We start from the raw sequence: 25123 nt of genomic DNA, 5'->3' as shown, positions 1-25123 counted from the left end.
TGCTCCGCTGTGTTATTATCCTGGATAATTTTTTCTGAGCTGGTCATCATCTACGCGTTTCAATATGACGCCAATTAATCTTAAACTCTCTGCATTGTTAATAATTGCCAATCTAATTTATGCACCATCCACTCCCTACCGGTAATTTGATTGAAGCTCAGACTTTGTACGTGAGACTCATTGTTCAGCAATTTAACTTAAAAAAAAAAGAGCAAGAAAACACACGCCGAGCTCCCAAATCAAAGTTCCCAAATTTAATTTAAGAGTTTGAAGAGTAACCCTATAGCGAAGAATAAGATCATCATTCTGTGCTGCAAAATTCTCCAGAGGAACTTGACTTGCTCAACGTTTCTTGGAAGCCGGTGTTAGAATTACAGTAATTAGTAGTTTAAACTATTAATAAGCTTGGCTGCCAAGTTGCAAGAGTCGAAGATTTGCATGTTCAAAAAGCAAATTAGACTCGGCAAGGAAAGGCAAAAACACAATAGCAATTTTACCCCTTTTGATTAGTGTCATTTCCTTCGACCAATCATGGTCAATTGTCAACTTTGCCTTTATGCCATGACAGCTGCAAGATGCCAAGGAACAAATTATTTGGGGTGAGGAGGTGTTTTTTTACTTAATAGATACTGAAACAATTGGCAACAAAAAAGGATTCCAAAAACACCTGCTCATCGCCTGTGGCGTGTTCTTCTCTGGTGAAGGTCACAGTGATCAGAAATATTTGGTTATTCCTCACTAATATCATATGAGAAGCCTTTCACATCAGTGGTCTCCAACCAGTCTCCAGTGGTTGTGCATATCCTTGATCATGGTAATGAGTTCACTTGACCCTTTATTTTCCTAGAGTGGGATATTTTGGCCATCTTGGTCCTCATCAAGGAATGGAAACACATAATATGAGTGCTTTTAACCCATTTATGATATGGATCTTTTGGGATGTAAAGGTGCAGAATTTTTTTGTTTGTTATTTTTTTATCTCAACATTTTTCCATCAAGGTGGTTCTGTGAGGGCTTGTTTGTTTCAGGACAGATTGTAATTTTTTAATGGAATTATTTCAGAGGACATATAACTTAATGATGAGGACCTGCACCTATCAGACAATGAGCGCATATCCTAGCAATATACCCCCATTGTCTGAGATTGCCTTTAAATATCTCCTGACATCATCAAGAGGTGAAGGGTCAAAAGTGAGCCATTTGTATAATCTAAACACAGTACGCTGACTCACCTTTGACCTTTACTCTTGATGATGTCACGAGTGGCTGTTTATGTGTTTTCTAAGCATGATAAAGGCCAAGGTGGCCAAAACATTTTTAAGTTAAAGGATTACACTGTTGTGGACATTGGTTCCATCTCTTTTCTCATTTTACATGTTGATGGGTTGAGTACTACTCTTTTTAGAGATGCACCCCAGTACTATAGCGCTGTATGGATGCTACCACTGGGGACCCTATGGGGATACTATTGACCCAGTTATGCTGCATACTGTTCTTCTTGAGGTCACACTCAAGCCTGGGAGCCTGAAATGCCTAAAATTCCCACATGAGGAAACCATTACTATAAGTAATAAACGATCATTAGAGTGTCCTATGGCAGATTTTGGGTCAAACTGTTGACATAACGGCCCACAACCAATGGTGCCCATTGAGGGAGTATGAATAGGACAATGGAAGATGAAGTACAATTCACTTGGGAAGTAGGACAAGAAACATAGGACAATGTTAGAACAAAATAATCAAAATAATCATAAGCTTCTCAAGAGTTGTACTCACTTGCACCTGAAGGTGGTTGTGAGTGGAGCTCTACTAAAATGTTTGCGATGGAGCCCCATGGTTACTTGTTGTCCCCTTACTCTGAGTATAAATTCATATGAATTTTCTTCCCAGTCAACAAAAAAGCGTAACTTATTAATAACTTTGCGTTTACATCTGATTTTATTGATGATTTTGGAATTTTTGGGTTGCTGTAAACCCAATAAATAGTGCTAAATAGACAAAAGAGTTCTCTACAATACTGGGGAGTATATAAAAAAATGTTCTGAGATTCATTACGTTATGAGTCTGGGAAAAAAGCTGAAAAACAAAATGACACCACATGGATCAAAATGGCGCACAAGGAATAATATATCTGGAGAAACTCTCTGGACACTTTTCTCTTTTTTCTCTTTTGAGTGGCGTCCATTTGCACCAATATTTGTCTCTTACATGTGATGCATTTTGCAGCACGTTGTAACCGTGTCACTTTCTCTCAACACTGTCGTAACTGAAAAAAGTCTAAAATACACAGTAAATTGGTAAGACGCTAAAACGCTGGTACAAGGCCATTACATCAGCTTTTGGAATAAGTCAGACAGAATTCTGGCACATTTAGCCTATAAAAGCACCGCCATCGTGTATACCCCATGGTGTACACATACCACAGGCTGAGAACTTAAGGTATAGAAATACAATATGGCGGCACATGAAGAGCCTTCTGCTCTGGACTGTGGAGCTGGAGCTGTAGGAGCGGGGGCAAATTTAGATTTTCTGGGATCCCAATGACAGTTACGTCTGTGAGTCTCTGTTGCATCGCTACGCTCTGCCTGCAGCACTGCTAAGCTCCACCCCCACTGCCCGGCCCCATCACACCGCTAAGCCCCCATCAGCTCCACCCCCACTGCCCGGCCCCATCACACCACTAAGCCCCTATCAGCTCCACCCCCACTGCCCGGCCCCATCACACCACTAAACCCCATCAGCTCCACCCCCACTGCCCAGCCCCATCACACCGCTAAGCCCCCATCAGCTCCACCCCCACTGCCTGGCCCCATCACACCGCTAAGCCCCCATCAGCTCCACCCCCACTGCCTGGCCCCATCACAGCGCTAAGCCCCCATCAACTCCACCCCCACTGCCCTGCCCCATCACACCGCTAAGCCCCCATCAGCTCCACTCCCACTGCCCAGCCCCATCACACCGCTAAGCCCCCATCAGCTCCACCCCCACTGCCTGGCCCCATCACACCGCTAAGCCCCCATCAGCTCCACCCCCACTGCCTGGCCCCATCACAGCGCTAAGCCCCCATCAACTCCACCCCCACTGCCCTGCCCCATCACACCGCTAAGCCCCCATCAGCTCCACCCCCACTGCCCAGCCCCATCACACCGCTAAGCCCCCATCAACTCCACCCCCACTGCCTGGACCCATCATACCGCTAAGCCCCCATCACAGCTTAGTAGTGCATCCTGGGCACTCCTGCTACTGCTTTACAGCTGGGAAGGGCCCTCCTTCCCTCTGGGCTGCACAGGCGGTATGTTCACCCCTTTAGTAGTTTTTCAGCTTGCAGGTAGCGGGTGCCCCCCTTCCTGATATCTGGGGCCCCAAGCACTCACTTGGTTTACGTGGTGGGAATGTCTGTCCCTGTGTAGCTACACAGTACTACAATTATGGATGAAATTTTGTAGGCGAGAACATGGCGCCATACAGAAGCCCCAGATGTGCCCTGTACATAAATCCTAATGAAACTAATGGGGGGGGGGGCGAGAAAACCTGGCGGTGTATTCTTGTTGATTTTTTTTTATTTTTTATATTTGATCTTTATTTTAATTTTATTTTTTTACTTTGTTTTGCTGAAGTCAGGTCTTTTTCATATTTCTTACATCTTTCGCTTGCTCTTTTTATTTGCTGAACTTCAATAAAAACAGCAAAAGAAGAAAAAAAAAAACTTCACCCAAGCGGCAGCTTCTAATGCTCCTGGCATCAATGCTCGCACTTCCTGATTCTGAAATATTTGAATTCCTAAGGACTTCACCTAAAAAGGCTTCAGATATCCCTTGATGTGAATACAACAAATATATACTAAGCGCGCCCCCCTCCCCACTCCTTTCGTCTTCTCGGGCTGTTAGCGGTATCATTTTAAATTAGGCCACGCTGATTATTTATATAAACAAAGGAAAACTGCTTGCTTCACGCCGCCGCCGCCGAGAAGAACGATCTGGTATTAATTCTTCATTTTCCATTTGCTAATTAATTATTTGTCCAGGCGAGAAAAAAAACAACAATGTCTCAAAGCGAAAAAGATGTAATAATGATTTGCTCATTTTCTGAATATTTTTGTTGACCTTTTCATCTACATATCGTAAGCATTAACAAGTGGTTTGGCATAAGTGATGCGCCAACTCAAAGTGGGGTCAGTTAGGCCGAAACGTGTCATGCGTTGGGTCTTTGAAGTAGAGAGTGTAATTAACACCTTGGCTACAACAAATTGTAACAAAAGGTAACAAAATGAACTACGGTATTGCATCATAGAATTGGTGGATGTTTTTGTAATGATTAGAAGTGGATGCAATAAGAGAGAGTGTGCTGGTTGAGTTTAAAGAGTACCTGCCAGCAGAATCAACCCTGTTAAAGCAGGAATATTGCCTGGTGGGGTTGATCCTGATGATTAAAATTATACTTGGATGATGAAAATCAATGGCGCCATTAGATAGAAAATAGACTTTAATGCCATGTGCAAATTGGGGCTCCAGTGCACTGAAGCTCCTGTGTTCCTGCATTTGCCATGCCCTCCCTCCCCGCTCTATGGTGCAGTGAAGCCCAAATTTACATATAGAATTAAACTCTGTTTTCCCTGGAATGGTGCAACAGATTTTCACAAGAAAGGTATTGTTACAAAGCAGATGTGAATCCGCTGTGTCACTTGAACAGATTTGGCTTGGGACGACTCCTAAGGGAGTTATCCTATTAGCCCCTCTGGTCTTCACCCTTTAATCCCTGTGCAGGGATCTGAAATTCCCTACAGGGGAACCACCAGGCCGCCACTTCCTGAACTAGTGTCTGTTCAAGTGACTGCTGACCCATCGAAGTCAAGAGACACCAGTGCAGAGTACCAAGGAAACGGGCAAAAACTGTAAGGCCTATGTCACACGGGTGTCGCGTGTGAGGGCCAGATAGGATGCAGGTGCGTCGCGGGAAAATGCAAAGCGTTTTAATGCGTTTTGCATGCGTGTGAGAAAAATCGGCATGTTTGGTACGCAGACCCGAACCCGGACTTCTTCACAGAAGTTCGGGTTTGGGTTAGATGTTGTGTAGATTTCATTATTTTCCCTGATAACATGGTTATAAGGGAAAATAATAGCATTCTTAATACAGAATGCTTAGTAAAATAGGGATGGAGGGGTTAAAAAAAAGAATAATATAATTAAACTCACCTCATCCACTTGTTCGCGCAGCCGGCTCGTCTTTCTTCTTCTTTGATGACCTGGGAGGAAAAGGACCTTTGGTGACGTCACTGCGCTCATCACATGGTCCGTCACATGGTCCATCGCCATGTGGACCATGTGATGAGCGCAGTGACGTCACCAAAGGTCCTTTTCCTCCCAGGTCATCAAAGAAGAAGAAAGAAGATGAGCCGGGCTGCGCAAACAAGTGGATGAGGTAAGTTTAATATTATTTATTTAACCCCTCCATCTCTAATTTACTAAGCATTCTGTATTAATAATGCTGTTATTTTCCCTTATAACCATGTTATAAGGCGAAAATAATAAAGATCGGGTCTCCATCCCGATCGTCTCCTAGCAACCATGCATGAAAATCGCACTACATCCGCACTTGATGGCGGATGCTTGCGATTTTCACGCAGCCCCATTCACTTCTATGGGGCCTGCGTTACGTGAAAAATGCACAATATAGAGCTTACTGCGATTTTAACGCAACGCACAAGTGATGCGTGAAAATTACCGCTCATGTGCACAGCCCCATAGAAGTGAATGGGTCCGGATTCAGTGCGGGTGCAATGCGTTCACCTCACGCATTGCACCCGCGCGGAAATCTCGCCTGTGTGAAAGGGGCCTAACTTTACAGACCGAGGTCAGGGTGGGCAGTGTTTGTGCAATCCGAGGTCAGGGTGGGCAGTTCAAAATCAGTATGGAGATCAGGCAGAGATCTGGTTAGGCAGTGAAGGGTTAACTCCAGGAAACATGCAGAAGTCAGTATACAGGCAGATGAACGTAGAAACAGCACACCTTAGCAGGGCACCGGCGAACTAGAACCTATTGCTCAGGCACCTTCCCATGAGCAGCTGGCCATAGGCTGGGGAAGATTAGCGTGTGTGTGCTGACCCTTGAAGAGCGGTAAGGAGCTTTCAAGTGAGCCTTACCAGCAGTTAGAGGCACTGCAAGAAAGGAGGATATTTTTTTGAAAATGGTAGCATGCTCTAGCAATGTTTTTTGGGCTTATTTTCTGCCATTGTTGTGTTTTTTTGGTAGCATGCTCTAGCATGTCACATAAAAAAGCTAGTGTTTTTTATATGTTTTTGACTGAAAAAAGCACACAAAAATGATATGTGAAGGACGCCAAAGTGCGATTTCAGGGTCCATCAGCATCTGGCATACTGTAGCCGTCATGGCTTTATTACAAATCCATTGCAAATGAAAGTCATAATGCCAGTGGGAACAGAGGCCAATATTACTAGTAAAAAAAAAAAAGAAAAATGAAAAACTAAAAAACTAAACTAACCTAAAATAGATGACTCCCTTTAAAAAGGACCTGTTTGCTCTCCTGAAATATTCTTCTCAGTAAATACGTGAACTCCCTGTGAAACAGCAATCCTGGAGCATGTTTCTTAACAGATCTCTACACTGGATGCTCCTCAATTATTCCTCCTGGGATTGGATGACTACATTGACTACTGGGTCTTACCATTCCCTTTGTCAAAGAGGTGCATCTGTGCACAGTCTGCTACTGCCAGCGCTGAATGGACATTTTCAGACGGTGCAGGGACACACCCTGGTGCAGGGACACACCCTGAATGGGCAGCACTGTTGGCCGCTGCATCTTCTAGTAGAAATAATAGAGGAGCGAAATAAGAATAGAGGCTCCAGAATTGTTATTACTTGGGGAATGCAAGTAGTTCCTTGACCAGACGTGTCAGGAGAGGGGACAGGAGCTCTTTAAGTAAAATATTATATTCTCTTATCCTTTCTTTGTGTCTCTACTAAACGTTGTTATGTCTGTGCATCAGATCCAAGGTCCGCCGGATCCGAGCAGAAGAAAACCAAGGATGTTCCTAGAATAAAAGCCAAGGACAGCTGTTTTCCTCAAGTGGCCACCGATGTTTTCCATATTCCGATGGCAGCGGCCTCCGATGTGAGCTCTTATATATGCAAAATACATGCACCGGCAGAAATTAACGCGAGGCAGCTAATGAAGAGAGACAGTTGGCGGCGGAAAGATTATGCAAATGGGGACGAGGACTTCATGCCTGAACATACTGGAGGTAGAGTGTGTGTGTGTGTGCACATGTGTGTGAATGTGTGTGTGTGTGTGTACGTGTATGTGTGTGTGTGCACATGTGTGTGAATGTGTGTGTGTGTGTGTACGTGTATGTGTGTGTGTGCACATGTGTGTGAATGTGTGTGTGTGTGTGTACGTGTATGTGTGTGTGTGTGTGTACGTGTATGTGTGTGTGCACATGTGTGTGAATGTGTGTATTTGTGTCTATATGTGTGTATGTGTATGTGCGTGCACATGTGTGTGAATGTGTGTGTATGTCTGGTGTGTACTTGTGTCTATGTGTGTGTGTGTGCACATGTGTGTGAATGTGTGTGTGTACGTGTATGTGTGTGTACGTGTATGTGTGTGTGCACATGTGTGTGAATGTGTGTATTTGTGTCTATATGTGTGGATGTGTATGTGCGTGCACATGTGTGTGAATGTGTGTGTGTGTCTGGTGTGTACTTGTGTCTATGTGTGTGTGTGTGCACATGTGTGTGAATGTGTGTGTGTGTCTGGTGTGTACTTGTGTCTATGTGTGTGTGAATGCATGTGTGTGTGTGTGTGTGTACGTGTATGTGTGTTAATGTGTGTGTATGTCTGGTGTGTACTTGTGTCTATATGTGTGTATTTGCGTGCACATGTGTGTGAATGTGTGTGTATGTCTGGTGTGTACTTGTATCTATGTGTGTGTGAATGCATGTGTGTGGTGTGTGTGTAAGGGTCTCCACTAAATGAGTAGAAAAATCAACAGAACTGAAATGAGAGAAAAGCAAAATATAAGACAAATCTATCTATCTATCTATCTATCTATCTATCTATCTATCTATCCATCTTCTATCTATCTATCTATCTATCTATCTATCTATCTATCTATCATCTTTCTATCTCTCTATCTATCTATCTATCTATCTATCTATCTCTCTATCTCTCTATCTATCTATCTATCTATTATCTATCTATCTATCTATCTATCTATCTATCTATCTATCTATCATCTTTCTATCTATCTATCTATCTATCTATCTATCTATCTATCTGTCTATCTATCTATCTATCTATCTATCATCTTTCTATCTATCTATCTATCTCTCTATCTCTCTATCTATCTATCTATCTATTATCTATCTATCTATCTATCTATCTATCTATCTATCTATCATCTTTCTATCTATCTATCTATCTATCTATCTATCTATCTATCTATCTGTCTGTCTGGTCGTCCTTGCTCTGCTCATATCAGGGAAGTCACAAGAAGGTATCGGTTGAATTCTTTATTTGATACTTGGATACATGTTTCGGAGCAGGACATGCTACTTTATCAGATCACCATCTATCTATCTCAGTCACTAGATACATTATATCAGTAGTATATACACCGCTCACCATTGCAAACCCCATTTCTTAATAAATCTGGCTCCCCACAAACCCTGAGCTTGGAATCCATGTGACTCTCTATTTAGGTGTAAGAGAGTCACTGCCTTGGCTGTCCCCTATGACTCCCGTGGACGTCAGCGCCAAGGGCCGCACACATACACCAGCACGTCTCCTGTACATGTGATTGGAGTATCACTCCGCAGAGGACGGATGTTTACATTGGAGGAGTAAAAAGACTTTACAATGTAACACTTTACAAGGAACACACTAATGTATCTCCTGGCTCTTTACTCATAGACAGAACTGAACTGGTGCGAATACATTTGCAACTATTTTTAGATGGATCCAGTGCATAAATTTTTTTTATTATTAAACAACCTTGTAAATATTATTGATTGAACATCTGCAGTTTGCAGCTTTTATTCAGACTTATGTTTTTACTTGGTTACCAGGTGCCAGCAAATCCCTGCCTGGTCCCATTCTGCAGAATATCGGATGCCATAATGGGAATCTACTGTGCAGATTAGACGCAGTAGTCATCTGGAGCCGTTTCACAAATGATATGATGTGTAGTCGGATCGTGGGACATTGCCATCTCCTGGGACCACCCCATAACTAAAGGCAAATTTATAGACATCCTACCCCCTTTGCAGCATGGTTTGCAGGACAATCAGTGGTATTTTTGGCAGGTAGATCTGTGAGGCAATATGCTATTGGGATGTTCAGTGTAGCCTGTGCCATGACCTCCATAGCCCTTGTGGGGTTTCGCTCTGGTAGACAGAATTAGCGGACGTAGTATAGAGGCAGCAACAAGTTCTTTGGATCAAACAGTTCAGTGTTTTATTCACACTTTGGGCAAGTGAAAAAACAAGCAGTCAGATTCAAACAAAAAGTCACCTTGCGGTGTTGGTGGTAATTCACACCATGCGGCAATTCTGCCTCAAAGAGTCCTTGCTGATAGCAGCACCAACCTGTTTTCATGCCAAACAGGTAGCAAGCCTTCATCCAGACACAAGGCTCCCAGAGCCCAACACAGAGACCTCGCTTCTGAGCCCAGCTGCCTATTTAAGGACAGCCAGGTGCTGTCAAAACCCGGACCAGCATTTAAAATCCGGTCCGGTATTTGACCTCATCTGGCTGTAAATCAGCCCAGCAGCACATGCTGGGAGGAAAATACCTGTTTCCCAGACCAAACCTCTCACTGTGTCACACGCTTTATCCTGTACTACTTCTGGAAGCCACCAGAGTGGACAACTCTCCCCAATATGACATATCTTACACATCAGCTGGTGTAGATAGTGAGGGCCTTCCACTTCTCAGAAGACAGCTCTGAATTCTAGAATAAGGGACGCAACTGCGTAACATGGTCAATTATTGGCATCTCATCTGCATGTAATATGTGCTCCTCCACACTTGACCTTAATCATAAAATGACTGCCACCCGAGTCAATACGTATTAGCTGCAAGGTTAAATGCACTGCGCGCGCTGGGTGGGAGATGTACGATAATGGAAGTTACGTGATGATAATCTCTCTCCGTGCACCCGAGAGTCGATGTACATGGTGTTATAGGAGAGCGGCAGGTGGTGAAGATGACGCTTCCCGCATTATACAGTAGGAGCTGCCGTGATCTTAATGTGGGGAGAACAATTTAATGCGGTACGGCGTGCGTTAAGCTCCTCGACTATTACAGGGGGAGGACGGTATAATGTCTCCATCCATATGGCTCCCACATAGCACTGGTTATAGGAAACGGATAGTCGATTCATAGGATTACTGGAGAGACGCCACCATGTGAAATTCAATTTAGGGGAAAAATAAGCATAAAAATATAAGACACCAGATGAATAAATTATGTTCTACGGGCAAGGAAGGGAAGGGAACACTTACTGTAAGACTTACTGTACGTAGCAGAGATGAGACTGTCATTTAAAGGGATTGTCCGGGTTCAGAGTTGAACCCGGACATACCTCCATTTTCACCCAGGCAGCCCCCCTGACTTGAGCATTGGAGCAGTTCATGCTCCGACGCTCTCCTTTGCCCTGCGCAAATTTTAAAGGTTAGCTGATTTTTATGGGTCTGGATAATCTAGGGGCCACACCATTCAAATGAACAGTTCACCAGTCAATATAAGATCCCGCCAATTTTAGAACTGCACTCTTATGGATAGAAACCGGTGGCTCCTCCTTTCGAGAACTCACTGAAGACCCCGGTGCCAATCCACCACGAACAGAAGGAATTTTACTGTACCATTGTCAGGATGCCATTGCAGCCATACATAATATCTCTGTATAGGACAAGGCACCAGACACTGCAGGAATCGCTCTCCCGGCAGTGACAGGGTTAACGACGGATGATGATTCCTCATCAGAAAATGAGAAAAGGATTTGAGCTTTTTTCCCCCTGAGCAGACTCTCAATATCATACATAAAAGTCACAGTTTAAAGGCTAATTCCATGAATGGAGATTAGCTGAAATAGCAATTAGTATGCAAGACTGATAGGAAAGACAAACATAGAGAGCGGCGCGCGCTCCATCCATCAAGGATTATTTGCATGTGTAAATGTCACAATATCACCGCACCGCGACCTTACTGGCGGAGTGTCGGTCTGCGTGTCCGGGTATCAGGGGAAGGGTCTGGCATGTGGCATGGACCGAAGCTAAGAGGCTGGATTTCTAGTCCCAATGGGCTGGTAATTCACTGGGTGCAAAGTTTGGCTATGGAATCCGACATTAGCGCTCATGCCCCCTAGTGGCCATAGGGCTCATGCACATGAATTTTTGGTCCGCATCCGATCCGCATTTTTTTGCAGGTTGGATGCGGGCCCATTCGCTTCCATGGGGCCGCAAAAGATTTGGACAGCTCACTGTCCGCATCCGCGAAAATATAGAAAGCGTTGAGCGAATAGAAGTCTTTAAAAAAAAAAATCATACTCACTTGACCCATTTGCTCGCGATGTGCCAGCCGCCGCTATCTTGCTTGAAGACCTCGGCCCGAATCCCGTGCGCGGTGACGTATTGCATCACCATACTGGCTGACGAGATGACGCCATCTCGGGCTGTGCAAGATTTCGCGACAGATCTTCAATCAAGATGGCGGAGTTCGACCCGTTGCAAGCAAAGGGATCATGTAAGTATGACTTAAAAAAAAAACATATTTACACCGTGTTATGTACATCATGTATGAATGGGGTACAATGGTGGGGGAACGGCGCAATCACCGCTCCCTGTCATTGCACCGGCTGCTTACAAAGAAATGCGCTTCATGATGAAGTAATTTGTCACAAAGCAATTTTTTTTGTAAAATTCGGTGAAGCAGCTAAATCTAATTTTCCAATACTTCACTCATCTCTGAACAGATTACGGACAAGAATAGGACTGTTCTATTATGGGCCGTTCCAGAAAATTCGGAATGCACACCGACACGTATCTGTGTTTTACGGATCTGCAATTTGGAAACTGCAAAACAGGGAACGGTCGTGTGCGTGAGCCGTTACTCTCCGCGCCTTTAATGGGTTGAGACATAAAGTGCAGTAGACCAGCCTTCATGCGCCTGGTTGGCATCACTGTTGCTCCAGGTAGATGTGGGAGCAATATAAGACAAGCCCGTTTTACCACTACTCATATCCGGTACTACCTCCCATTTGCAGACTATAGTCAATTTCATTTGCAGACTCTCATTAACTGCATGCATTTTGCAGATTACAGGCTGCCGTAGTCTGGATTCCATTTACAGATCATAAGCTGCCATAGACTAAAATTCAATTTGCAGACTACAGACTGGACTAGAACAGATTCAGTTTCATTTGCAGACTACAGACTGTCATAATCTCATTCCATTTGCAGATTACAGACTGGTCTAGAACAGATTCAGTTTCATTTGCAGACTACAGACTGTCATAATCTCATTCCAATTTGCAGATTATAGGTGGCCGTACTCTGCTTCCACTTTGCAGGTTGTAGGACGCCATATGGGACTGACCTGCTCCTTGGCCATGTGAGCGATGAAGGTGACATCACTGGTCTAGGAAGAAAATGCTGCGTGCAACAGATCCCAGGGCCTTAAAGCAGCTGTGGACCCCCCCCCCCCCATTCTGATATTGATGAGGAGGATAGGTCATCAATATAAAAATCTTTGACAACCACATCAAGGATAGGGCTGTATGCAGCAGGGCAGGGTCATTGTCAGGAGGGCAGGGTCATTGTCAGGAGAGCAGGGTCATTGTCAGCAGGGCAGGGTCATTGTCAGCAGGGCAGGGTCATTGTCAGCAGGATAGGGCTGTATGCAGCAGGGCAGGGTCATTGTCAGGAGGGCAGGGTCATTGTCAGGAGAGCAGGGTCATTGTCAGCAGGGCAGGGTCATTGTCAGCAGGGCAGGGTCATTGTCAGCAGGGCAGGGTCATTGTCAGCAGGGCAGGGTCATTGTCAGGAGGGCAGGGTCATTGTCAGGAGGGCAGGGTCATTGTCAGGAGAGCAGGGTCATTGTCAGCAGGGCAGGGTCATTGTCAGGAGGGCAGGGTCATTGTCAGGAGGGCAGGGTCATTGTCAGGAGGGCAAGGTCATTGTCAGGAGGGCAGGGTCATTGTCAGGAGGGCAGGGTCATTGTCAGGAGGGCAGGGTCATTGTTAGGAGGGCAGGGTCATTGTCAGCAGGGCAGGGTCATTGTCAGCAGGGCAGGGTCATTGTCAGCAGGGCAGGGTCATTGTCAGGAGGGCAGGCTCATTGTCAGGAGAGCAGGCTCATTGTCAGCAGGGCAGGGTCATTGTCAGCAGGGCAGGGTCATTGTCAGGAGAGCAGGGTCATTGTCAGGAGAGCAGGGTCATTGTCAGCAGGGCAGGGTCATTGTCAGCAGGGCAGGGTCATTGTCAGCAGGGCAGGGTCATTGTCAGCAGGGCAGGGTCATTGTCAGCAGGGCAGGGTCATTGTCAGGAGGGCAGGGTCATTGTCAGGAGGGCAGGGTCATTGTCAGGAGAGCAGGGTCATTGTCAGGAGGGCAGGGTCATTGTCAGCAGGGCAGGGTCATTGTCAGCAGGGCAGGGTCATTGTCAGCAGGGCAGGGTCATTGTCAGCAGGGCAGGGTCATTGTCAGGAGGGCAGGGTCATTGTCAGGAGGGCAGGGTCATTGTCAGGAGGGCAAGGTCATTGTCAGGAGGGCAGGGTCATTGTCAGGAGGGCAGGGTCATTGTCAGCAGGGCAGGGTCATTGTCAGCAGGGCAGGGTCATTGTCAGCAGGGCAGGGTCATTGTCAGGAGGGCAGGGTCATTGTCAGGAGGGCAGGGTCATTGTCAGGAGGGCAGGCTCATTATCAGGAATGGTGCGGCACAGCATGCAGCAACCTTTTTCCAAATATGAATTGAGAAAATGTTATAATTTTAGGAAACCACCCAGCTGGTAGATCTCCTGTTCCCTCTCTATAGGAGCGCTCCGCAGCCCCCGTACTGACGGTATTATACATGACTTACGGTTCAGGGGCAGACTGGCGTTACTCGTTCCCAGCTTGTTTATGGCTACACATGTGTAATTGCCGAAGTGCTCTTCTGTGACATTAGAAACGTGGAGGATGGATCGGGTGTTGTAATTCTTTATGGCGATGCCTCTCTGTCCATTTGTGAGCCTAGAAAAATGGAAATCACCAATATAACAAGTAGCACAGATGGAGCAGCCTCCGATAAAGCATCTGGATCAGAAGAATAACCGCTCATTAATTATTTATATACTAATTTACGGTATGTATTTTTGCTGCTGAGTCAGCACCGTGTCTCCCACACATTATACTTTTGAGTTACAAGGATCCATAATATGGCAGCCATAGTAATCTCAACCATCCAATTTATAATGACAGAGATATTCTCTACAAGAAGACTCTCTGTAAGAGAAGGACCATACAGCGATACATACAGTGCTGTGTATGGCCTCAAGGCCTCATGCACACAGGAGAGTACTGTCCGCATAGTCATGGCCCTGATGTGTGCATGAGCCCTTGGAACATCAAGAAAACTCAAGTTGTACAATAACAGCTGAACACTGAACAGGGTGTTATCCTATATTTACTAATTAAGTTGAACAACTTTGTAAATACAACATATTACATACAGTCCTGATCAAAAGTTTAAGACCACTTGAAAAATGGCAAAAAATCCTATCTAGCATGGCTGGATCTTAACAAGGTTCCAAGTGGAGCTTCAACATGCAACAAGAAGAAATGGGAGGGAGACAAAACATTTTTTGAGCATTCAATTTAATGAAAATAACGATTAAACTGAAACAGGCTGTTTTTCAGCTGATCCATAGTTTAGGACCACATGCCTTTAAAAGGCCAAATCTGTGAAAAGATGTGGATTCAGTGTCATTTTCTGTCAGGTAGTCACACGTTGTGATGGCAAAGGTAAAAAAACTCTCCCTTTTTGAACGTGGTCGAGTTGTTGAACTGCATAAGCAGGGTCTCTCACAGCGCGCCATCGCTGCTGAGGTTGGACGCAGTAAGACCAGTCATTTGGAATTTCTTAAATGATCCTGAGGGTTATGGAACAGAAAAGTCAAGTGGAAGACCCAAAAAAATTCATCAGCACTGAGCCGGAGAATCCAATTGGCTGTCCGTCAAGACACTGGACGATCCTCGACCCAAATTAAGGCCCTTACTGGTGCCGACTGCAGCCCCATAACCATCAGACGGCATCTGAGACTGAAGGGCTTCAAAAACAAAAAACGTCTTCATAGTAACATAGTACATAAGGCCGAAAAAAGACATCTGTCCATCCAGTTTGGCCTGTCATCCTTCAAGTTGATCCAGAGGAAGGCAAAAAACCCCTGTGAGGTAGAAGCCAATTTTCCCCACTTTAGGGAAATAAAAATTCCTTCCCGACTCCAATCAGGCAATCGGAATAAATCCCTGGATCAGCGACCCCTCTCTAGAGGCTATAGCCTGTAATATTATTACACTCCAGAAATACATCCAGGCCCCTCCTGAATTCCTTTATTGTACTCACCATCACCACCTCCTCAGGTAAAGAGCTCCATATTCTCACTGCTCTTACCGTAAAGAATCCTCTTCTATGTTTGTGTACAAACCTTCTTTCCTCCAGACACAGAGGATGTCCCCTCGTCACAGTCACCGTCCTGGAGATAAATAGATGATTGGGAGTGATCTCTGTACTGACCCCTGATATATTTATACATATTAATTAGATCTCCTCTCAGTTGTCTTTTTTCTAAAGTGAATAACCCTAATTTTGATAATCTTTCAGGGTCCTGTAGTTGCCCCATTCCAGTTATTACTTTAGTTGCCCTCCTCTGGACCCTCTCCAGCTCTGCTATGTCTGCCTTGTTCACAGGAGCCCAGAACTGTACACAGTCCTCCATGTGTGGTCTGACTAGTGATTTGTAAAGTGGTAGGACTATGTTCTTATCACCGGCATCTATGCCCCTTTTGATGCAACCCATTATCTTATTGGCCTTGGCAGCAGCTGCCTGACACTGGTTTTTGCAGCTTAGTTTGCTGTTTATTAAAATTCCTAGATCCTTTTCCATGTCAGTGTTACCCAGTGTTTTATCGTTTAGTATGTACGGGTGACTTGCATTATTCCTTCCCATGTGCATAACTTTACATTTGTCAGTGTTAAACCTCATCTGCCTCTTATCTGCCCAAGCTTCCAATCTATCCAGATCCCTCTGTAGTAGTATACTGTCCTCTGTAGTATGTGTGTATATATAGTATACTGTCCTCTGTAGTATATACACAGTATACTGTCCTCTGTAGTATATATACAGTATACTGTCCTCTTCAGTGTTAATTACTTTACACAGTTTAGTGTCATCTGCGAAAATTGATATTTTACTATGCAAGCCTTCTACAAGATCATTAATAAATATATTGAAGAGAATAGGGCCCAATACTGACCCCTGAGGTACTCCACTAGTGACAGTGACCCAATCTGAGTATTTACCGTTAATAACCACCCTCTGTTTTCTATCACTCAGCCAGTTACTTACCCACATACAGACGTTTTCTCTCATTCTGAGCATTCTCATTTTATATACTAACCTTTTATGTGGTACAGTGTCAAATGCTTTGGAGAAGTCCAGATACACGACATCCATTGATTCGCCGCTGTCCAGTCTAGAACTTACCTCCTCATAGAAACTGATTAAATTTGTTTGACATGACCGATCCCTCACGAGGCCATGCTGATATGGCGTTATTTGCTTATTTCCGTTAAGATGCTCTAACATAGCATCTCTCAGAAAATCTCGGTCTCTAGTTTGGCCGCTTTTATTTGTTTTTTACATGTTCTATTTTTTTCCATAGTTTTTCAGTGCTTCCGTGCTCCCCTCCTGTTTTAGTGTTTTATATGCTTTCTTTTTGTCATTTATTGCTTTCTTTACAGTTCTATTTATCCACATTGGTTTCTTTTTGTTCCTTAACCTTTTATTCCCATAAGGTATGTACCTCTCACAATGAGATTTTAGGATGCTTTTAAAGATATCCCATTTTGTGGCTGTATTTTTATTTGTGAGGACTTTGTCCCATTTAGTTAGGACTATGGCCTCTCTTAGTTGGCTAAATTTAGCTTTTTTGAAGTTTGGTATTTTTGTTCCTCCCTCTTTTGAATGATAATTGGAAGGTTATTACTTTGTGGTCACTATTTCCCAGGTGTCCCCCATCCTGCACATCTGTTGTTCTGTCAGGTCTATTGGTTAATACTAAGTCCAGTATGGCCGTCCCTCTAGTCGGGTCCTGAACCAGTTGGGAGAGGTAATTGTCTTTGGTTATTGCCAAGAACCTGTTTCCTTTATGAGATGTACAGGTCTCAGTTTCCCAGTCTATATCTGGGTAGTTGAAGTCCCCCATAATAACCACCTCATTATGATTTGCTGCTTCGTCTATCTCGTTTAGTAGTAGATTTTCTATGGACTCTGGTATATTAGGTGGTTTATAATAAACTCCTATTAGTAATTTATTATTGTTTTTAGCGCCATGTATCTCTACCCATGTTCATGTCCCTCACTTATATCTTCCCGGAGTGTGGTCTTTAGACCGGACTTTACATAAAGGAAGACCCCTCCCCCTCTCCGGTTTTGATGATCCTTTCTAAAAAGGCTGTAACCCTGTACATTAACTGCCCAGTAGGGATGAGCGAACTCGAACTGTATAGTTCGGGTTCGTACCGAATTTTGGGGTGTCCGTGACACGGACCCGAACCCGGACATTTTCGTAAAAGTCCGGGTTCGGGTTCGGTGTTCGTCGCTTTCTTGGCGCTTTTGTGACGCTTTCTTGGCGCTTTTTGAAAGGCTGCAAAGCAGCCAATCAACAAGCGTCATACTACTTGCCCCAAGAGGCCATCACAGCCATGCCTACTATTGGCATGGCTGTGATTGGCCAGAGCACCATGTGACCCAGCCTCTATTTAAGCTGGAGTCACATAGCGCCGCCCGTCACTCTGCTCTGATTAGCGTAGGGAGAGGTTGCGGCTGCGACAGTAGGGCGAGATTAGGCAGATTAACTCCTCCAAAGGACTTGATTAACTGATCGATCTGCAGCTGTGGATCATTGAGCTGCTGATCCTCAATTGCTCACTGTTTTTAGGCTGCCCAGACCGTTTGTCAGTCACATTTTTCTGGGGTGATCGGCGGCCATTTTGTGTCTTGTGGTGCGCCAGCACAAGCTGCGACCAAGTGCATTTAACCCTCAATGGTGTGGTTGTTTTTTGGCTAAAGCCTACATCAGGGTGAAGCTGTCACACCAAGTGCATTTAACCAGCAATAGTCTGTTCATTTTTTGGCCATATACAAAATCAGGGGCAAGCTGCGCCTGTCACCAAGTGCATTTAACCCTCAATGGTGTGGTTGTTTTTTGGCTAAAGCCTACATCAGGGTGAAGCTGTCACACCAAGTGCATTTAACCAGCAATAGTCTGTTCATTTTTTGGCCATATACTAAATCAGGGGCAAGCTGCGCCTGTCACCAAGTGCATTTAACCCTCAATGGTGTGGTTGTTTTTTGGCTAAAGCCTACATCAGGGTGAAGCTGTCACACCAAGTGCATTTAACCAGCAATAGTCTGTTCATTTTTTGGCCATATACAAAATCAGGGGCAAGCTGCGCCTGTCACCAAGTGCATTTAACCCTCAATGGTGTGGTTGTTTTTTGGCTAAAGCCTACATCAGGGTGAAGCTGTCACACCAAGTGCATTTAACCAGCAATAGTCTGTTCATTTTTTGGCCATATACAAAATCAGGGGCAAGCTGCGCCTGTCACCAAGTGCATTTAACCCTCAATGGTGTGGTTGTTTTCTGGCTAAAGCCTACATCAGGGTGAAGCTGTCACACCAAGTGCATTTAACCAGCAATAGTCTGTTTATTTTTTGGCCATATACTACATCAGGGGCAAGCTGCGCCCGTCACCAAGTGCATTTAACCCTCAGTAGTGTGGTTGGTCAAGCTGTGACACCAAGTGCATTTAACCAGCAATAGTCTGTTCATTTTTTGGCCATATACTACATCAGGGGCAAGCTGCGCCCGTCACCAAGTGCATTTAACCAGCAATAGTGTGGTTATTTTTTGGCCATATCCCAGTCTAATTCTGTCACTAAATCCATACCGGTCACCCAGCGCCTAAATACTAGGCCTCAAATTTATATCCCGCTAAATCTCTCGTTACCGCTGTCCTGTTGTAGCTGGGAAAGTTATTTAGTGTCCGTCAAAGCACATTTTTTGTTCTGGGTTGAAGTACAATTCCCAATTTAGCAATTTCATAATTTAGTGGTTTCTGCTATATCAGAGCTATTTGAAATCTATCCCTAAAAGGGTATATAATATTCAAGGTGCACATTGGGTCATTCAGAATAACTTCACACACACCCGCTACTGTGTATTTTCAAGTCTAATTCTGTCACTAAACCCATACCTGTCACCCAGCGCCTAAATACTAGGCCTCAAATTTATATCCTGCTAAATCTCTCGTTACCGCTGTCCTGTTGTAGCTGGGAAAGTTATTTAGTGTCCGTCAAAGCACATTTTTTGTTCTGGGTTGAAGTACAATTCCCAATTTAGCAATTTCATAATTTAGTGGTTTCTGCTATATCAGAGCTATTTGAAATCTATCCCTAAAAGGGTATATAATATTCAAGGTGCACATTGGGTCATTCAGAATAACTTCACACACACCCGCTACTGTGTATTTTCAAGTCTAATTCTGTCACTAAACCCATACCTGTCACCCAGCGCCTAAATACTAGGCCTCAAATTTATATCCTGCTAAATCTCTCGTTACCGCTGTCCTGTTGTAGCTGGGAAAGTTATTTAGTGTCCGTCAAAGCACATTTTTTGTTCTGGGTTGAAATACAATTCCCAATTTAGCAATTTCATAATTTAGTGGTTTCTGCTATATCAGAGCTATTTGAAATCTATCCCTAAAAGGGTATATAATATTCAAGGTGCACATTGGGTCATTCAGAATAACTTCACACACACCCGCTACTGTGTATTTCCAAGTCTAATTCTGTCACTAAACCCATACCTGTCACCCAGCGCCTAAATACTAGGCCTCAAATTTATATCCCGCTAAATCTCTCGTTACCGCTGTCCTGTTGTAGCTGGGAAAGTTATTTAGTGTCCGTCAAAGCACATTTTTTGTTCTGGGTTGAAATACAATTCCCAATTTAGCAATTTCATAATTTAGTGGTTTCTGCTATATCAGAGCTATTTGAAATCTATCCCTAAAAGGGTAGATCATATTGAAGGTGCACATAGGGTCATTCAGAATAACTTCACACACACCCGCTACTGTGTATTTCCAAGTCTAATTCTGTCACTAAACCCATACCTGTCACCCAGCGCCTAAATACTAGGCCTCAAATTTATATCCCGCTAAATCTCTCGTTACCGCTGTACTGTTGTTGCTTGGAAAGATATTTAGTGTCCGTCAAAGCACATTTTTTGTTCTGGGTTGAAGTACAATTCCCAATTTAGCAATTTCATAATTTAGTGGTTTCTGCTATATCAGAGCTATTTGAAATCTATCCCTAAAAGGGTATATAATATTCAAGGTGCACATTGGGTCATTCAGAATAACTTCACACACACCCGCTACTGTGTATTTTCAAGTCTAATTCTGTCACTAAACCCATACCTGTCACCCAGCGCCTAAATACTAGGCCTCAAATTTATATCCTGCTAAATCTCTCGTTACCGCTGTCCTGTTGTAGCTGGGAAAGTTATTTAGTGTCCGTCAAAGCACATTTTTTGTTCTGGGTTGAAATACAATTCCCAATTTAGCAATTTCATAATTTAGTGGTTTCTGCTATATCAGAGCTATTTGAAATCTATCCCTAAAAGGGTATATAATATTCAAGGTGCACATTGGGTCATTCAGAATAACTTCACACACACCCGCTACTGTGTATTTCCAAGTCTAATTCTGTCACTAAACCCATACCTGTCACCCAGCGCCTAAATACTAGGCCTCAAATTTATATCCTGCTAAATCTCTCGTTACCGCTGTACTGTTGTTGCTGGGCAAGATATTTAGTGTCCGTCAAAGCACATTTTTTGTTCTGGGTTGAAATACAATTCCCAATTTAGCAATTTCATAATTTAGTGGTTTCTGCTATATCAGAGCTATTTGAAATCTATCCCTAAAAGGGTATATAATATTCAAGGTGCACATTGGGTCATTCAGAATAACTTCACACACACCCGCTACTGTGTATTTCCAAGTCTAATTCTGTCACTAAACCCATACCTGTCACCCAGCGCCTAAATACTAGGCCTCAAATTTATATCCTGCTAAATCTCTCGTTACCGCTGTACTGTTGTTGCTGGGCAAGATATTTAGTGTCCGTCAAAGCACATTTTTTGTTCTGGGTTGAAATACAATTCCCAATTTAGCAATTTCATAATTTAGTGGTTTCTGCTATATCAGAGCTATTTGAAATCTATCCCTAAAAGGGTATATAATATTCAAGGTGCACATTGGGTCATTCAGAATAACTTCACACACACCCGCTACTGTGTATTTCCAAGTCTAATTCTGTCACTAAACCCATACCTGTCACCCAGCGCCTAAATACTAGGCCTCAAATTTATATCCTGCTAAATCTCTCGTTACCGCTGTACTGTTGTTGCTGGGCAAGATATTTAGTGTCCGTCAAAGCACATTTTTTGTTCTGGGTTGAAATACAATTCCCAATTTAGCAATTTCATAATTTAGTGGTTTCTGCTATATCAGAGCTATTTGAAATCTATCCCTAAAAGGGTATATAATATTCAAGGTGCACATTGGGTCATTCAGAATAACTTCACACACACCCGCTACTGTGTATTTCCAAGTCTAATTCTGTCACTAAACCCATACCTGTCACCCAGCGCCTAAATACTAGGCCTCAAATTTATATCCTGCTAAATCTCTCGTTACCGCTGTCCTGTTGTAGCTGGGAAAGTTATTTAGTGTCCGTCAAAGCACATTTTTTGTTCTGGGTTGAAGTACAATTCCCAATTTAGCAATTTCATAATTTAGTGGTTTCTGCTATATCAGAGCTATTTGAAATCTATCCCTAAAAGGGTATATAATATTCAAGGTGCACATTGGGTCATTCAGAATAACTTCACACACACCCGCTACTGTGTATTTTCAAGTCTAATTCTGTCACTAAACCCATACCTGTCACCCAGCGCCTAAATACTAGGCCTCAAATTTATATCCCGCTGAATTTGAATACAATACATTGGGCCAAATAATATATTTGTTGTTGTGGTGAACCATAACAATGAGAAAAACATCTAGTAAGGGACGCGGACGTGGACATGGTCGTGGTGGTGTTAGTGGACCCTCTGGTGCTGGGAGAGGACGTGGCCGTTCTGCCACATCCACACGTCCTAGTGTACCAACTACCTCAGGTCCCAGTAGCCGCCAGAATTTACAGCGATATATGGTGGGGCCCAATGCCGTTCTAAGGATGGTAAGGCCTGAGCAGGTACAGGCATTAGTCAATTGGGTGGCCGACAGTGGATCCAGCACGTTCACATTATCTCCCACCCAGTCTTCTGCAGAAAGCGCACAGATGGCGCCTGAAAACCAACCCCATCAGTCTGTCACATCACCCCCATGCATACCAGGGAAACTGTCTCAGCCTCAAGTTATGCAGCAGTCTCTTATGCTGTTTGAAGACTCCGCTGGCAGGGTTTCCCAAGGGCATCCACCTAGCCCTTCCCCAGCGGTGAAAGACATAGAATGCACTGACGCACAACCACTTATGTTTCCTGATGATGAGGACATGGGAATACCACCTCAGCATGTCTCTGATGATGACGAAACACAGGTGCCAACTGCTGCGTCTTTCTGCAGTGTGCAGACTGAACAGGAGGTCAGGGATCAAGACTGGGTGGAAGACGATGCAGGGGACGATGAGGTCCTAGACCCCACATGGAATGAAGGTCGTGCCACTGACTTTCACAGTTCGGAGGAAGAGGCAGTGGTGAGACCGAGCCAACAGCGTAGCAAAAGAGGGAGCAGTGGGCAAAAGCAGAACACCCGCCGCCAAGAGACTCCGCCTGCTACTGACCGCCGCCATCTGGGACCGAGCACCCCAAAGGCAGCTTCAAGGAGTTCCCTGGCATGGCACTTCTTCAAACAATGTGCTGACGACAAGACCCGAGTGGTTTGCACGCTGTGCCATCAGAGCCTGAAGCGAGGCATTAACGTTCTGAACCTGAGCACAACCTGCATGACCAGGCACCTGCATGCAAAGCATGAACTGCAGTGGAGTAAACACCTTAAAACCAAGGAAGTCACTCAGGCTCCCCCTGCTACCTCTTCTGCTGCTGCCGCCTCGGCCTATTCTGCTGCTGCCGCCTCGGCCTCTTCCTCCGCCTCTGGAGGAACGTTGGCACCTGCCGCCCAGCAAACAGGGGATGTACCACCAACACCACCACCACCACCTCCGTCACCAAGCGTCTCAACCATGTCACACGCCAGCGTTCAGCTCTCCATCTCACAAACATTTGATAGAAAGCGTAAATTCCCACCTAGCCACCCTCGATCCCTGGCCCTGAATGCCAGCATTTCTAAACTACTGGCCTATGAAATGCTGTCATTTAGGCTGGTGGACACAGACAGCTTCAAACAGCTCATGTCGCTTGCTGTCCCACATGCTGTATGTTGTTCCCAGCCGGCACTACTTCTCCAAGAGAGCCGTGCCTTCCCTGCACAACCAAGTATCCGATAAAATCAAGTGTGCACTGCGCAACGCCATCTGTAGCAAGGTCCACCTAACCACAGATACGTGGACCAGTAAGCACGGCCAGGGACGCTATATCTCCCTAACTGCACACTGGGTAAATGTAGTGGCAGCTGGGCCCCAGGCGGAGAGCTGTTTGGCGCACGTCCTTCCGCCGCCAAGGATCGCAGGGCAACATTCTTTGCCTCCTGTTGCCACCTCCTCCTTCTCGGCTTCCTCCTCCTCTTCTTCCACCTGCTCATCCAGTCAGCCACACACCTTCACCACCAACTTCAGCACAGCCCGGGGTAAACGTCAGCAGGCCATTCTGAAACTCATATGTTTGGGGGACAGGCCCCACACCGCACAGGAGTTGTGGCGGGGTATTGAACAACAGACCGACGAGTGGTTGCTGCCGGTGAGCCTCAAGCCCGGCCTGGTGGTGTGTGATAATGGGCGAAATCTCGTTGCAGCTCTGGGACTAGCCAATTTGACGCACATCCCTTGCTTGGCGCATGTGCTGAATTTGGTGGTGCAGAAGTTCATTCACAACTACCCCGACATGTCAGAGCTGCTGCATAAAGTGCGGGCCGTCTGTTCGCGCTTCCGGCGTTCACATCCTGCCGCTGCTCGCCTGTCTGCGCTACAGCGTAACTTCGGCCTTCCCGCTCACCGCCTCATATGCGACGTGCCCACCAGGTGGAACTCCACCTTGCACATGCTGGACAGACTGTGCGAGCAGCAGCAGGCCATAGTGGAGTTTCAGCTGCAGCACGCACGGGTCAGTCGCACTACAGAACAGCACCACTTCACCACCAATGACTGGGCCTCCATGCGAGACCTGTGTGCCCTGTTGCGCTGTTTCGAGTACTCCACCAACATGGCCAGTGGCGATGACACCGTTATCAGCGTTACAATACCACTTCTATGTCTCCTTGAGAAAACACTTAGGGCGATGATGGAAGAGGAGGTGGCCCAGGAGGAGGAGGAGGAGGAGGAGGAAGAGGGGTCATTTTTAGCACTTTCAGGCCAGTCTCTTCGAAGTGACTCAGAGGGAGGTTTTTGGCAACAGCAGAGGCCAGGTACAAATGTGGCCAGCCAGGGCCCACTACTGGAGGACGAGGAGGACGAGGATGAGGAGGAGGTGGAGGAGGATGAGGATGAAGCATGGTCACAGCGGGGTGGCACCCAACGCAGCTCGGGTCCATCACTGGTGCGTGGCTGGGGGGAAAGGCAGGACGATGACGATACGCCTCCCACAGAGGACAGCTTGTCCTTACCCC

General features: G+C 45.1%; 1 protein-coding gene across 2 annotated transcripts in view; it reads right to left on the bottom strand.

Annotated features, from left to right (window-relative positions):
• Positions 1 to 25123, bottom strand: part of NEGR1 (neuronal growth regulator 1) — a 488212-nt gene that overhangs the window by 69399 nt on the left and 393690 nt on the right. For both annotated transcript variants that reach the window (XM_044301363.1, XM_044301364.1), the window contains exon 6: positions 14093 to 14244. In XM_044301363.1, the coding sequence (XP_044157298.1) occupies positions 14093 to 14244 (152 nt within the window). The remainder of the gene's footprint in view (positions 1 to 14092; positions 14245 to 25123) is intronic.

The sequence above is a fragment of the Bufo gargarizans genome, chromosome 7, assembly GCF_014858855.1.
Source record: "Bufo gargarizans isolate SCDJY-AF-19 chromosome 7, ASM1485885v1, whole genome shotgun sequence".
Taxonomy (NCBI): domain Eukaryota; kingdom Metazoa; phylum Chordata; class Amphibia; order Anura; family Bufonidae; genus Bufo; species Bufo gargarizans.
This window is presented reverse-complemented; position numbering and strand designations above follow the sequence as displayed.